The following is a 15352-nucleotide window of genomic DNA, read 5'->3' on the forward strand; positions in this document are numbered from 1 at the left end:
AGGAGTCAACAACAAAAATATCTGGAAAATTCTCAAATATTTGGAAACTATAAAATATATTTATAAGTAACCCATTGCTTAAAGAAGAAATCAAAAGGGAAATTGAAAGTATCTGAAATGAATGAGTATGAAAACATCAAAATTTGTGGGATATAGCAAAACAATATTTTAGAAAGGATAATTTATGAGACTGACTACTTTAGATACGAAAAGTTTTATATTAATGACCTCAGGTTCCACCTTAAAATGTTTTTTTAAAAAAGAAAAATGAAACATAAAATAAGCAGAAGAAAGGATATAATATAATCAGAGGGTAAGTCAATGAAACAGAAAATGTAAAAACTGTAGGAAATTGAACAATAATTTTTTCAGGGAATCAAAATTAACAAACCTCTAGATGGGTAAAAATAAACAAATTATCAGTATAAAAGAAAAGTCACTACAAATTCTACAGATATTAAAAGAATAATAGAGAGTATTTGAACAGCTTAATGCTGATAAATTTAACAAATTCCTCAAAAGACACATTCACCAAGATCACACAATAAGAAATAGGTAACTTAAAGAGCCTTATATTTATTAAAGAATTTAAATTTGTAGCTAAAAATCTTTCTAATGTGCATCAGATATATCTGGTACACAAAACCTCAAAATATTTTAGAATTCAAATGATATAAACCAGAGGCAAAAAATTCAAATACTTATAGACGCGAGGTAAATAATACAAGTGAATCCTGTGGAATAGTTACAGGAAAGAATAGCTGCTGTAAACCCAATCTAACTTTATTTTTATTGCACTATGGTAATATATAAACATGTAACAACATAAACATGATAGCCAAAATTTTATTTTAAATTAAACATTAAACACAAAGTCAATATGTATTATTAACTTCATTTTGGTTCTTTGGAATCAGAAACCTGACTTCTTCTGAGCTTAGATATTAATATTTTTTATCTTTTCTATGGCATTGTGGACAACTTAAAATATTTTATAATCAGCATTTATTTTTCTACAGATTCATAATGGAAAATAATTATTGATAGAAGTAGGTACTTCCAAATAGGGATAGAAGTTTTACACAAAATGTGCTCTTTCTTCCTCCTTTATGTGGGTGGTTCCTTCTCATTGTTCAGTTCTCAGAATTAAGATTTCCTTCAGAGATGCCCTCTCACTGTTATTATCTCTCATTCTTTTTTCTTAATAGTATTTTTTTTTCACTAGTAGCTACACTTTTCTTTAACCTAATACTCATCTTCTATCCTAGCCTAGTTCAATGGGTGCAGAGCCTGTTTCCATTGTCATTGTATAACTTATGATATCAACAGCCACGGGAGCTCCACAGATAATTGAAGAGTCACTAAAATCTTCTAAACTCTGGTCAGAGGGCAGGAGCAATAGCTGTCAAGTATAATGTTTTTGTTCAGTGATTTCGACCCAATTGTCTATTCCAAATGGAGTGAGATAGAAAGCATTTTAGAAAAAAAAAATTTTGGAGAGCAATTTAAGAGCAGCATTTAAACAGGGCACACACTTTGACCTAACTCTTAGCCTTTCAGAAATATAATCTATAGAGACTTACACAATGCACACCTTTTAAAGCAGCAATCCTTTTCCTAGACATTTAGCCACAAGAAGTCAGACAAGTACCAAACATGTGCAAAGATGGATTCTCATTAAAATGTTATTTGTAAAAGCAAAAAAACACAGAGATTGAAAATGAGCTAAATGTACTTCAAAATTATTTAAGTTTTGGTACAATCATCAATGAAATACTATGCAGTCATTAAATTAAAATTATTAACTATAGTTAGTTATAGTTAAAAATAACAGTGGAAAGAAATTTATGATATATTAAGTAAAAAAAGTTTAAATAATATGTGTACAATCATCATTCACCCTTTTAGTAAATTCAAAAACTAGTGAGCCTATATATGGGTATATGTATGGTCATGCCGAGAAAAATATCTAAAAGAATATATAGAAAGTTGATCATGGCAATTATCTCTGGCTAGTAGAATATCTAAATTATTTTTCATACTATTTATTGTTATAAGGAGTATGTATTAATTGTATAATTTCTAGAACTAAAATTTCCATTTGTGGAAAATATTAAGAAGCTTATCCCTCTACTCTTAGAAATAAGTTTAAATGCCTCCTAGGCCTTTCAATCAGAAAATTTCTCCAATTATGGGATATTTCACATTCAGAAAGGAGAACTTTAAAAAATATATTGACTTCTTTCAACATGATCAAGAACATATACTTAAAACCTTTTTTCAGGGGAGGTTTACGTCACTGAGTATTGTTTTGAGTTATGGCTTCTATCAGGATCAATCTGCAAACTTGATTTTATTTACATTTTACTACATAGGTGTTTTTTAAGTGAATTCAAATAACTAAATAGCTATTTTGTATGGTATTCCATTTGGCGTGCATAACATAACCTCTGGATAAAAGGTAAGTGACAATCCCACCAACAGACAATCAGATCATCACCGTGACAAGACATGCTGTGTCAAATGGGTCTTCATTTCTTTGACAAACACGTCCAGTAAGAGCCAGTTCACTGAGCTGGATCATAGTCTAGTGAGTGTAAACTTTCTTTCTGTGCACGGATCAATCCAAACAGCCTAATGGGATCATCATGAATGTTTTCCTCTATTTCCTCACTTTCTGGTGGGAAACTGTCCACCAAAGTGGTCTTAGAAAGGCTGATATCCATTGCATGCATCTGCCCCTCTTCATCCTTGTCTGACAAATGAGTTTTCTGTTTCTTGGGCTTTCTTCGCTTCCCCTCGTTGTGCTCTAATGAGGCATAGCACAACCTTACTTCAGTTCCCTAAAAGAGAAAGGCATGGTAAGTTTTCACTGTTAGCCATTCTTAACTTTGACCTCTGGGAAACTCTAAAGCCTACCAAAAACACACAAGTTTGTTTTCTGGTCTTCACGGCCTTATTTGCCAAATTTGTCAGAGTGATAACTACAAATAGTAAATTCAAGATTCTGGAGTGGAAAATGCTTAAAAGAAAATAGTTTTCTTTCTTATACTCAAAATACACATGAACTTTTTAGATGGATTTTTTTAACCAGTTTCTCCCCCTGGATTCACCTCAGGGAGTGCCTGCCCTGTATTTCACCTACCAAGTAACAATATTCTGATTTGTTAAACTGGGAACAAAGCATGACAGGAAGGAATATAACCAATCAGATATGCTTTACATATGTTCAATAACTGGTTATTTGATACCCACAAAAGTCTCTCCTTTCTCTACATTTGAGACTCAGAAGTATAAGGTTAATGGTTTATTTGTATGACTGGGGCTTCCCTGATGGCTCAGTCAGGAAAGAAAATACTTGCAATGCAGGAGACCCAGCTTTGATTTCTGGGTTGGGAAGATCCCCTGGAGAAACCCACTCCAGTATTCTTGCCTGGGAAATCCCATGGACAGAGGAAACTGGCAGGCTCCAGTCCATGGGCTTGCAATGGTTGGACATGGCATGGCAACTAACCAACAACCATTTATACGACCAGCATTTGGCGAGAGTTGCATTTCCCATTTCCCCCTATTACTTCCTTCCTGCCTACCTGTCCCCAGATCCTCTTTGAGCTCATTTAGGTTTGTCTTGGATTCATTTGCATCCAAGAAAGCCTGGCGGTTCTCTCTGACCTAAAGCTGGGTCAGCACTGGATTAAGAAGGGCAGGAGCCTAGAGAAACTTGCAGAAAGCAATAAGCCAGAAGACAAGATCTTGAATTTGGTGTTTGAAAGTTTTAGGATTGAATTCCAGCTGTGACATTCTGATCATGGGACCTTGGGCAGTTTTTTTTTTAATTTTAAACTATCAATATTTTTAACCTCTTGCTATCAAACGAGAGTACCTATCTTAGGATGTTGGGTGGGAAGTTCCCCTGGAGGAGGGCAACCCATTCCAGTATTCTTGCCAGAAGAATTCCATGGATAGAGGAGCCTGGCGGGCTACAATCCATAGGATTGCAATGTGTTGGACATGACTACTGTGACTTAACACGCATCTTACAATGTTATTAGCAAATGGAGGTAATTTACATTTGACCCTTGAACAAGGTGGGAGTGAGGGATGCCAATCCCTTGAGCAAGTTAAATATACATATAATTTATATGTAATTTAATATTACATATAATTTTATAGTCTGCCCTCCATATCCACAGTTCTGCACCCACAAATTCAACTAACCCCTTGCTATATAGCTCTGTAGTATGCATCTAGTGAAAAAAACCAATGTTTAAGTAGACTGCACAGTTCAAACCTGGTTTTCGAACCAAGATAAGGTCTAAGGTATGGTGGTATTATAATTATCAGAGCTGTAGGCTATAACTTTAGAACAGCCATTGAATAAACAAAAATAAAGTTTACCATTCAGCATACGCCAAACTTATATCAATTTGTGGGGTTTTGGGTAAAGAAGCAACATTTGGATTAACAACCCCCTGATGCATGGATTAGCTTCTCCCTGTTGGCACTTGTTTTCATGCTAAAAGTTAAAGTCTTATCTCCTCTACCAGGCAGGGGGATGGTTCTATTTATAACCTCTCTGGTATCTTTGGTCTGACTTCATTTCTAAAATAATTTCTGGATAATTGTAGATAGGTAATGGGTATCATTGCAATCGCATCTCTATACTCTGCCAGTTAGCCCATATACTATTTTCAAATTATCTTCCTAAGGCATAACTTTTATATTTTACCATCCTGGCCCCGAAATTTTAGCCTAGAGTCTGAATTTTATAGCATAACATTCAAGGTTTCCTATGCTCATAATTCACACTTTCTATTTGATTCCCAGTACTCTCCTACATAAACTCTGTATTTCAAGGAAACTGGACATTTCACTGCTTTCTTAACATAACTCATGTTTTAAGAGCTGGTTTGCCTTTGCCTAGAGAATATGTCAGTGAAGTTAGCAAAATTACCAAAAGGCATTCAGTAATAGAGAGGGGTGGGTGACTTTTTTGACTGTCTAGCACTTTATTCTATTCTCTTTCTTTAATAAATTCTCCACTTTGTTTTAGGAAATTTCTTTCCTCTATCTGGTCCTGGAGAGCCTATCAATTACAATGCTGTATCCCATCTCAGCACAGGAATAAGCATTTGACCCAGGCTGGAACCCATTAAACTACCCATCCTCCTGCCAACAGAAGCTGGGCCAAGAGTAGGCATATGACTTCAGCAGAGCCAGTTACATGGCCTTTTGGGGACTGAGGTACAGGTGCAGAAATAGAAAAGATATCTTTCCCTGGATTTGGGAGAAAGAAAATCTGGGTCTCCTGTGGCTTTCCCAGCCTCAGTGGAAGAGCCTGTTGGTAATAGAAGAGAATAAAGTCAGTAGCAAAGAAGTTGACTCATTGGAAAAGACTCTGATGCTGGGAGGGATTGGGGGCAGGAGGAGAAGGGACGACAGAGGATGAGATGGCTGGATGGCAACACTGATTCGATGGACGTGAGTTTGAGTGAACTCTGGAAGTTGGTGATGGACAGGGAGGCCTGGTGTGCTGCAATTCATGGGGTTGCAAAGAGTTGGACACAACCGAGCGACTGAACTGAACTGAACAAAGAAGTAGGGAGAAGAAATGGAGGAGCCCTCATATTCAATCATTTCAAAAATAAGACACCCTCATATCTCAGTTATATGAGCCAGTAATTTCCCATTTATGATATAGCTTGAATAGAGTTTTTGTACTTATTACTGAAAGTATTCCAAATGTTTGTCTGGTCAACATTTATCAAGTCCTGCAGAGTTCAACGAATGTGAGTCTTGAGAAAAGACCACAAATTGTACATGTAATGGTCATTTGTGATTTACCAAGTATTGTTTCAGTTGAATAGATGGGTGGAAAATACACGTGAATTGCATGCTCATGCATGCTCAGCTGTGTCTGACTCTTTGCAACCCCATGGATTATAGTCCACCAGGCTCCCCGTGCATGGAATTTTCCAGGCAAGAATACTGGAGTGAATCACCATTTCGTCCTCCAGAGGATCTTCCTGACCCAGGGATCAAACCTGTGTCTCCTGTCTTCTGCATTGGCAGGCGAATTCTTTACCACTGAGTCACTTGGGAGGCCCAGGAAATATATAGACAGGGATAAAAAATATGTGTATCTGTGAATATAAAAGGAAACTGGAGAAAAGTAAAAACCAGTTTAGGAATTAGAGACAAAAACAGGTTAAAGTAAAAGTTTTGTTGTTTTTGTGTTTTTAAATAATGCAGAGATTTGGGTATATTTGTAAGTCAATAATACTTCATTCATTTAAAGAAATGGAGACAAATAAATTGAAGGTGCAAGATCTTGAAAGAAGTAGAAGAAATAGTCAAGAGCCCAGATAGGACTATTGGCTTTGGAAAGAGGAGAGGATGCTTCTGACATGGAGGGAAAGGAGGGATGGGTGAGGTTTTGATGTGAGGATAAGAGAAAAATAAGTTCACATTTATGTCCCTAAAATTTTTTAGGGAACTCTCATGAACCCATTTAGTCACTAGGTTTCCCAATCAACTCTTCCTTGTTAATAGCAGACTTAGAGACTGAAATTGCAACTTTAGAACTGTACACATCATTTTCAAAGGTCAAGGAGCTTTTTCCTGTTTCCAATATTTGATCCATCAAGCTTTTTTTGCATTGCATTATGGATTCTTCACACTTTTGTAACAGACCAAAGTAACTGAGTACCATAGCTAACTGGGCAGTGTTTTGATGATAATTGTCATTGTGACCCCATGGACTATACAGTTCATAGAATTCTCCAGGCCAGAATACTGGAGTGGGAAGCCGTTCCCGTCTCCAGGGGATCTTCCCAACCCAGGGATCGAACTCAAGTCTCCCACGTTGCAGGTGGATTCATTACTAGCTGAGCCAGCAGGAAAGCCCAAGAATACTGCAGTGGGTAGCCTATTCCTTCTCCAGTGGAAATCTCCACCCAGGAATTGAACCACTGTCTCCTGCATTGCAGACGGATTCTTTACGAACTGAGCTACTAGGGAAGCCCTCTAATAAAATGGAATTGAGCAAATATAAGGAGATTACTTCTGGTGGGATAAATTAGGAAATTGGGATTGATCTATGCACACTGCTTACTATATGTAAAATAGATAGCTAATAGAACCTACTGTATAGCACAGGGAACTCAATCCAATACTCTATAATGACCCATATGGGAATAGAATCTATAAAAGAGTGAATATACATCTATAGCCAATTCACTTTGATGTACACCTGAAACAAATACAGCATGTAAATCAACTATACTCCAATAAAAATTAATTTAAAAGTAGAGATTACTTCTAATTTGTGCAATTAAATTTGTGAGAAGGATAAAGACTAATTCCCTTAGAAGTGTCTTTAAATATATAATTTATTAACTAACAGACTTTTAAAGACACTTTAAAGCTCTGCACGATTTCCCCTTGAGTATAAACCAGATGCAGCATAAATAAGGCTGACCTATTTAATTTACATGTATTAAACAGTAACTTCTATTCAAACAGCAACAGAAGTCTCAGTTCTATTATAACTAAGATGCTGTGGATCACTGCATTTCCGGTGGTGTGGTTATATTTTAACCTTTCTCAAAAGGTTTTCTTTTTATTATGAATTTTGCAAATCATATTATAACAAGCAGTTTTTTCATACCTTTTATCTAAAATATATTTAACAATTAATTGAATGTCACATGGCAAATTTGCCCATGAGAGAGTTACTTTACCACTTAAACCTCACCACATCTTGCTTTCATTAAAAAATTTTTAAGAGTTTGATTTTTAGAAGGCTCCTATAAAGAAAAAGGAAATTCTATCTTAATGGGAAGTTTCCAAGTTTTGACCCATCATTGGGAGGAAAATGTTTTCTCTCAAGTGGGATTAACTTTGGATTCTGTTTCCCTACTTGGTTTCTGAGTCTCTAGGGCAAGTTTTATATCATCTCTGTCAAATGGGAATAATCATGCTGCCTCCCTCACAGGAATCTAAAATGCTAATACCTTTAAAGCACATAAGACAAGTCTGACATATAACCAGTACATAGGAAATGCTGGCCCTATGCCTGTTTCTAGGAAATAGCATGAGAGCACATAACAAAAGGGGTGGGATAGGGAAAGAGAAGAAAGAACCATTATAACTGAAATTTATAACACTTCAACCACACACACATTAAGAACTGTGAACAGCAGTGCTATGTCTGAGGAGGCTGAACTGATGTGGGTAGGAAAAGTATAAACTCCTCATTTCTTCTTGGGTTTTTCTATTTCTGCTTATGCTTTAGTCCTGCCTATCCCCAACAAGCCGGGTGTAAATCTTGCCACAAAACAATAGCCATAGAGCTTGTATTAAATTTACACTCATTTTCCTTATAAAACAGAAGTATGTTCTTTTATAGTTAATTTCTTTTCACCAAGATCTTTCTCTCCCCATCCACCATCCATTCCTGACATGTAGGTCTTCTGAGCATTCTGTATGTGTCACTTTTTATAATTATTTCTATGATACATGTAACTTTTTTTTTGCTCTGAAAGAAAAAAAAAGCTTAATTATTTAGGAAGAGAATCCACTTTTCCCTTGAAATCTACTGCGTTTGTAGTTGTACACAATTTTGACTCTTTAAGTGTGGCTCTGAAAACTATTTATTTGCCTTCTGAGTTTTTTTATTACAGCTTAGGCGCTAGAATTTGACAGCAGTTCAGAATGCAAAATTTCTAACAGGCTGCTTCTGATGTTTATCAGAACATGCTGCCTTTATGCTCTTGAAACAGGGAGCTGTGCCGAGACCCAGGCTGAATCTGGCCCTTGATACAGAAAATAAAACTTACCTGTGAAGGTGGGGCGTCTTGCAGTTTGTTCACAGATCTGTCTGGTCGTGCTTTCATCTGTTCGTAGCAGTTTTCATCCACTGGTTCTGGGGAGTTGAAAAGAGATTTACAGTGGAAAAATTAAAAAATGATGGCACAAATCATAATACATGACCCAAACAATACTTAGCTATAAATGTGAAACCCTCGGGAGTCACTTGATTAGTCTATTTTTGTGGTGGTGTGAAGGTAAGGAGGTACAAACTGCTCTCTGCAGATCAGACTGTGGAGAAGCCTGTTGCCCCACAGTATTAACAACTAGACAAAAGATGGTCACTTGGCTATTATTCTTTTTATACCATCACAGGACATGACAGTCTCTGTTCAAACTACCATTTATATGTTACAGGGATCCTATGAGTTAAAGGCTTGCCTGTGCCCTTCTATTTAAGTATGATTACAAATGGTGCAGGTGGCATAAAGCATGGAGCACATATATTGATCAAAATTTGGTAATTTTTCCATAAGAAAGATATTTTACTCAGAGGCCTTTTTAACCCTATACTATTTTTGAAAAAATATATTTTAGATTCTGTTCGTTGTCCCACGTATCAGTGACAGGACAGTTCATCCAGGCTGTTTTGAGGGATATACAGTGGGGAATATAAAGCTGTTACTAAGTTGTTGGGGAGGTTTTGGCCATGTCCACCAGCCAGCAGGCATGAACCTATTTCCTTCTTTGGGGGATGCTTACTGAGTCATCCATACCTTTCTTTCCCCAGATACTCTATTTAAAAGGGAGAGGAAGGAGAGCGAATGACTTGTAGGATGGAGAGTAATGTTGCAGAAATGTTGATTGCACCAATTTGACCCCATAGATGAAAAGATGTGTTTATAATACAAGGTACTTTGTAATGCTCCAACCCTTTCTGAAAAGCAATGTAGAGAACTGGTCTGTAATGTTTCTCAAAGCATAAACCATGGGAAATATGCATTAGAATCACCCCGGAGGCTTGTTAAATAGGAGGTTCCTAAGTCCTACTGTGGAATTACTAAATCAGAACCTGTAAGAGAGGCACCTGTGCTCACTGCTCATGAAGACTGCAGATATGGTGGGCTTTGAGCTACCAGGACACAAAAGAAATTAAATCTTCAAATAGTATAAGTGGGCACCACAATTCTGCAAAGGGAAACAGGAAGGAAAATTCTTTAATAGTCTATTCCTGAAAAATAGTTTTGATTCCTCAGAAAGCAGAGGATTAAAGGATACTTTACAATGGTGGCAGGGGGTGGGGAGAGACAAAGATTATTTAAATTCTTGACTCCTATAAAATTCTCATGTGTTTAACTTTAGGAGATTTCATACTGTCTTGATATATAGATATTCAGATGAATTTAACTCATTACTGGGAATCTGGGTTTGAGACGCCAATCAACAGGAGTTAACTCCACCTACCCACACTCCACCAATCATGAATTAAGTGCTTACAGGGCAGGGATAGAGATAATTGGTAGCCCTTGTCTGACAGCTTCTCTCATCAGAGGGCTGGGATCAGATAACAGCTGTTTGTTTTGAGACATTTAGGGGTTTTTTACTTGTGGCGGAGTGGAACGTTTCAAGGAATAAAGGATGCTGGGAATTGAAGAGTACTTGTTACAAAAGAACAAAAAGTGTATAACCCATCACTCAGTGATGGTTTGGCTCTTCTCTTTCCTGCTTGTCATGAGTGTAACGCTATATTCGCTACTTTAAAAGAACCAGTTAAAACAAAGGAAACCAGAGAATCTGTTCTTTTTTCCAGATTATTCACTGTAGATATGCTTTTGTATACAGAGCATAAAGCACTGTTCCCCTGAGCAATCTTCTGTTCTAGAAATAGCTTTATTTCATAGAAATCTGTGTGTGTCAGAATTCATGGTAATTGAGTCTTCCGGTATTCTCACTACAAACTAGGGTGAAATAAAGAGAATATAGAAAAACAGGATGTTGATTCACACTGAATGTTGCAATACAACTTACAATATGCAGCTTTGAAAATACATAATAAATGATATGCTAAATATACTCAAATGTATGGTTACCATTGAAATATTTAAATATGATTGTGACAAAAAATAAGCTACCTCAAATTATTTGTGGAATTATGTGGGGGTAATTGATTTATAGGTAAATTTAATTTTTGGAAAAATAAAACTTACCTAAGACCCCATTATCTACGTTACCATAAATTGGTGTGTCTTCGAGATCATACTCATCTTCCCTATAAGAAGGAAATAATTTGCCTTGTTAGAATCTACATAGTTCATATCTAATTTCTAAGGTATTTTCAGTATTGGGTAAATTATTGCACATTCTTATCCAGTAAATACAAGTGTGCATGCATGTGTGTGTATGAATTTGAAAAGTGTATTCTGGATCTTCTTTTAGTGAATAATAGCAAATACTTATTTAACATTTACTGTGTGTCAGGAGTTACTTGACATTATATATATTCATTCCTTTTATATTTCTCACAATAATTTAACCAGACAGGCACTATAGCATTCCCACCTTATAGATGAGGAACCTGAGGCACAGATTGGTTATATAATATGCTGAAGGTCACAGAACCAGGAAATGGCAGAGCTGGGACTAGAACCTAGAGTATCTGTGCACTAAACAAAACCACTGCAGATGGTGACTGCAGCCATGAAATTAAAAGATGCTTACTCCTTGGAAGGAAAGTGATGACCAACCTAGATAGCATATTCAAAAGCAGAGATATTACTTTGCCAACAAACGTCTGTCTAGTCAAGGCTATGGTTTTTCCAGTGGTTGTGTATGGATGTGAGTGTTGGACTGTGAAGAAAGCTGAGCACCGAAGAATTGATGCTTTTGAACTGTGCTGTTGGAGAAGACTCTTGAGAGTCCCTTGGACTGCAAGGAGATCCAACCAGTCCATTCTGAAGGAGATCAACCCTGGTGTTCTTTGGAAAGAATGATGCTAAAGCTGAAACTCCAGTACTTTGGCCACCTCGTGCGAAGAGTTGACTCATTGGAAAAGACCCTGACACTGGGAGGGATTAGAGGCAGGAGGAGAAGGGGATGACAGAGGATGAGATGGCTGGATGGCATCACTGACTTGATGGACATGAGTTTGAGTGAACTCCGGGAGTTGGTGATGGACAGGGAGGCCTGACATGCTGCGATTCACGGGGTCGCAAAGAGTCGGACATGACTGAGTGACTGAACTGAACTGAAACTATACACTGTACTTCCTGTTTGCTTGCCAAGAATATCACTCTGACCCTAACACTGTTTACCAAATATTGACAAGTGATTAAAAAATAAGAGGCCAGAGAAATATTGTAGACTTAGCTTGGCAGATGCAATAAAATGATTGATTACCTATAACATCCAAATACTGTGCTGTTTTACATACATTATATAAAAAACCCAGGGAAATTCTGCAGAAATATTATTTCCCACTTTTCAGATAGATTAACATATTTTCCCTAACCTTATGTGTAATATCAGCAATAAATAGCAAATGTCAAAGCTTTTCTTTATGCCAGTGCTCATTCAACCCTCAGGACAACCCTACGGGATTCATTTTTCAAAACTCCCCCTTTGTGCACATAAGGAATTTCCAAGCTATAGAGGCAAATTGCCAAAAGACACATAGTAACTGACAGTGCTAGGATTGTAATGCAAGTCTGGCCCTAAAGCTCTAAATATTATTTGCTCTTGACGTCTGATTAAATTTCCTTATTGCTTCATCTGAATAACCCTATTAGGATTACAGTAGACAACTACTATTGTCACAGGCAGTGACGATGGACCTGGTGACCAGCCTTCACAATAGCAGGCTGGCAACAGAAGAACATTTTAGGCAGTGAGTGGCATTTAATAAAATAGCAGCAACTGCTTTAACTTTGAGATTATATATCACCAAGAGCTGGAGGGAATTGCATCAAAAGGAAAAACTCTTATCACAAGGTATAACACCTATATTAGTCCCATGCTTCTGAAAGAAGACAGTATACTTAAATATCAAGAATGTACCCTTAAAAAAAGATCAAATGATACCTGTATGATATTATTTGAAAAGTCCAGTTGCTGGTATGTATTTGTCTTATTTGATAACAAAGAAACTCATCCATACCCTTTCTGTCTATTGGTAATTCACTACAGCTTAATATTGGGATACAAAGTTAAGTCCCTGCTAATGGTTTTTCTCTGGCTATGCAGAAAATAAAATAGCAAAAGGTGAGGAATTTTTAATAAGACAATCCATCCATTTTCCCAGCACACATGAATAGCAGATACAACCTGAAAATGATAAATCATGTCCAAAAAATGAACATCATTTCATTCCCTATGAAGAAAATAGGACGTGATTTATAATGCAGTGGCCTGTGTCTGCAGGCAGGTCTCAAATGATTAATCATCACAAATAATCTATTATAAAGAAGCAGTCTAACCAACAAATTAATAAGTATATTTTTACTTGGCAATGCCAAATAGCTCCAGCCTATTGCAAATATCTAATAAACTTCAAGCACAAATGTTTGGCAGTGTTTATGTTGAAGACATTACTATTTAGAGTAAATTAATAAATATGCCCAGAGGCTAGTGCACCTCTGAGTTTTGGGCCAGATCAGGTTCTCTATTGTTCTCAACATGTCTGAAATGATCCTCTAACCAATTAGCACATTTACTGACACATCAAAATTTAAAATAATATTGTGATTGTGTTGCTCAGTCACTGAGTCATGCCCAGCTCTTTGTAACCCCATGGACTGCAGCACGCCAGGCTTTCCTCTCCTTCACCATCTCCCAGAGTTTGCTCAAACTCATGTCCATTAAGTCAGTGATCAACCATCTCATCCGATCTTCCGACCATCTCATCCTCTGCTGCCCTCTTCTTTTGCCTTCAATCTACATCTTTATGGTTCAGATTTTCCACATTCACACAAATTTTCTCTAGTCTCTATTTTTAAAGTTCTTATTCATATTTTATCATTTTTATTGTGAAGTCCTTTTAAAGAAAATACCTCTTACTTTATTATTTAATATTAAATAAGTGAGTTCAATTTTTTTTAAATCATTACTTTTGCTTGGGTGACTTTGAACATAAATTCCTAAAGTTTAAATTTCCTGATTTAAAAAACAGAGATATTAAATTATTCCCTATGTTGTTCTTTTCAGCTTCCAAATTCTAAGACATAAATGCAGGTTTCAACATCCAAATAAAAATGAAAAACACTTCTGGAAAACTAAATAAAACTATTTTAAGGGTCTGGAAAGTTGAAAGATTGAGCAAAGAGTAAGCTTAGGGGTCTGTCAGACATTGGTTTTGATTAACTTTATTTGTTTAATAGATATTTGTTTGAAAGTCTTCCCTGGTGGCTCAGATGGTAAAGCGTGTGCCTACAATGTGGGAGACCCAGGTTCAATCCCTGGGTCAGGAAGATCCCCTGGAAAAGGAAATGGCAACCCACTCTAGTACTCTTGCCTGGAAAATCCCATGGATGGAGGTCCTGCTAGGCTACAGTCCATGAGGTCGCAAAGAGTCGAACATGACTGAGTGACTTCACTTTCTCTGAATAGGCAGATAAAAGTTTGGGCTTTGCCCAGTGTATAAATGTTACTTAAAGCCATGAGAGAGGATGAAATTACTAATGACATGAGGGTAGATAGAGAAGAGGTTCACTAGATGAGCCCTGGGCACTCTGTCATCTATGGTTCAGGAGCCAGCAAAGGAGAAAGAGCTGCAGGTAATTGAGGAGGAAAGCTAAAATGGAGGTGGGCCTCAGAGCCTGGATAAGCAAGTGTCTCAAAATTGGTACCAGTGGTAAACCCGCCTGTCAGTGCAGGAGACCTAAGAGATGCGGGTTCATTCCCTGGGTCGCGAAGATCCCCTAGAGGAGGGCATGGCAACTCACTCCAGTTTTCTTGCCTGGAGAATCCCATGGACAGAGGAGCCTGGTGGGCCACAGTCCATAGAGTCGCAAAGAATCAGACATGACTAAAGCGACTTAGCACACACACAAGAAGTAGAGAATGACAATGTGTCACGCTACAAATGGACCACAGGTGAGACTAAGATTCGCCACACATATTTCACTGGTGGCCCTGACAAGAGCTGAGTCAGTGGATTGCTGAGGACAGGGAATTGAATAGAGTAGGTTCAAGAAAGAAGAGGAAGAGAAGCCAGCAAATGTGAACAGAATGTACATGGAACTTCCAAGTTTTCCTGTAAAGAGTACAGAACAATGAAGAGGTGACTGCAGGCAACCTGGTATAAAGAGACTCTTTCTTTTCTTAAAGATGTAAAATGTTACTGTCTGTTTATATACTGATGGGAATCAGACCAAAGAGACCAAAAAAAAAAAAAAAAAAAAGATGCAAGAGAGAAAAGGGGAAGTTGCTGCCACAATGTGTTCCTCTGTATATGCTCAATAAATTTTTACTTTGATAGGGACTGTACCATGAGTACAGGTTTCCTGAACTTGGCATGAGTAAACATCAAAGATAGACACTTGATCCA

At 37.1% G+C, this 15352-nt stretch overlaps 1 protein-coding gene across 1 annotated transcript in view; it reads right to left on the minus strand.

Moving 5' to 3' along the window:
• Window positions 1-552: 552 nt before the first annotated feature.
• LOC120851897 (T-cell receptor-associated transmembrane adapter 1) overlaps window positions 553-15352 on the minus strand; it is a 44383-nt gene continuing 29583 nt past the window's right edge. Inside the window, exons 4-6 of the mRNA XM_040224973.1 lie at window positions 11019-11080; window positions 8841-8926; window positions 553-2843 (exon numbers count right to left, since the gene is read on the minus strand). Coding sequence (XP_040080907.1) covers window positions 2568-2843; window positions 8841-8926; window positions 11019-11080 — 424 coding nt within the window. The 3' untranslated portion in view covers window positions 553-2567. The remainder of the gene's footprint in view (window positions 2844-8840; window positions 8927-11018; window positions 11081-15352) is intronic.

Source organism: Oryx dammah, unplaced genomic scaffold (assembly GCF_014754425.2).
Source record: "Oryx dammah isolate SB20612 unplaced genomic scaffold, SCBI_Odam_1.1 HiC_scaffold_2, whole genome shotgun sequence".
Lineage (NCBI taxonomy): Eukaryota > Metazoa > Chordata > Mammalia > Artiodactyla > Bovidae > Oryx > Oryx dammah.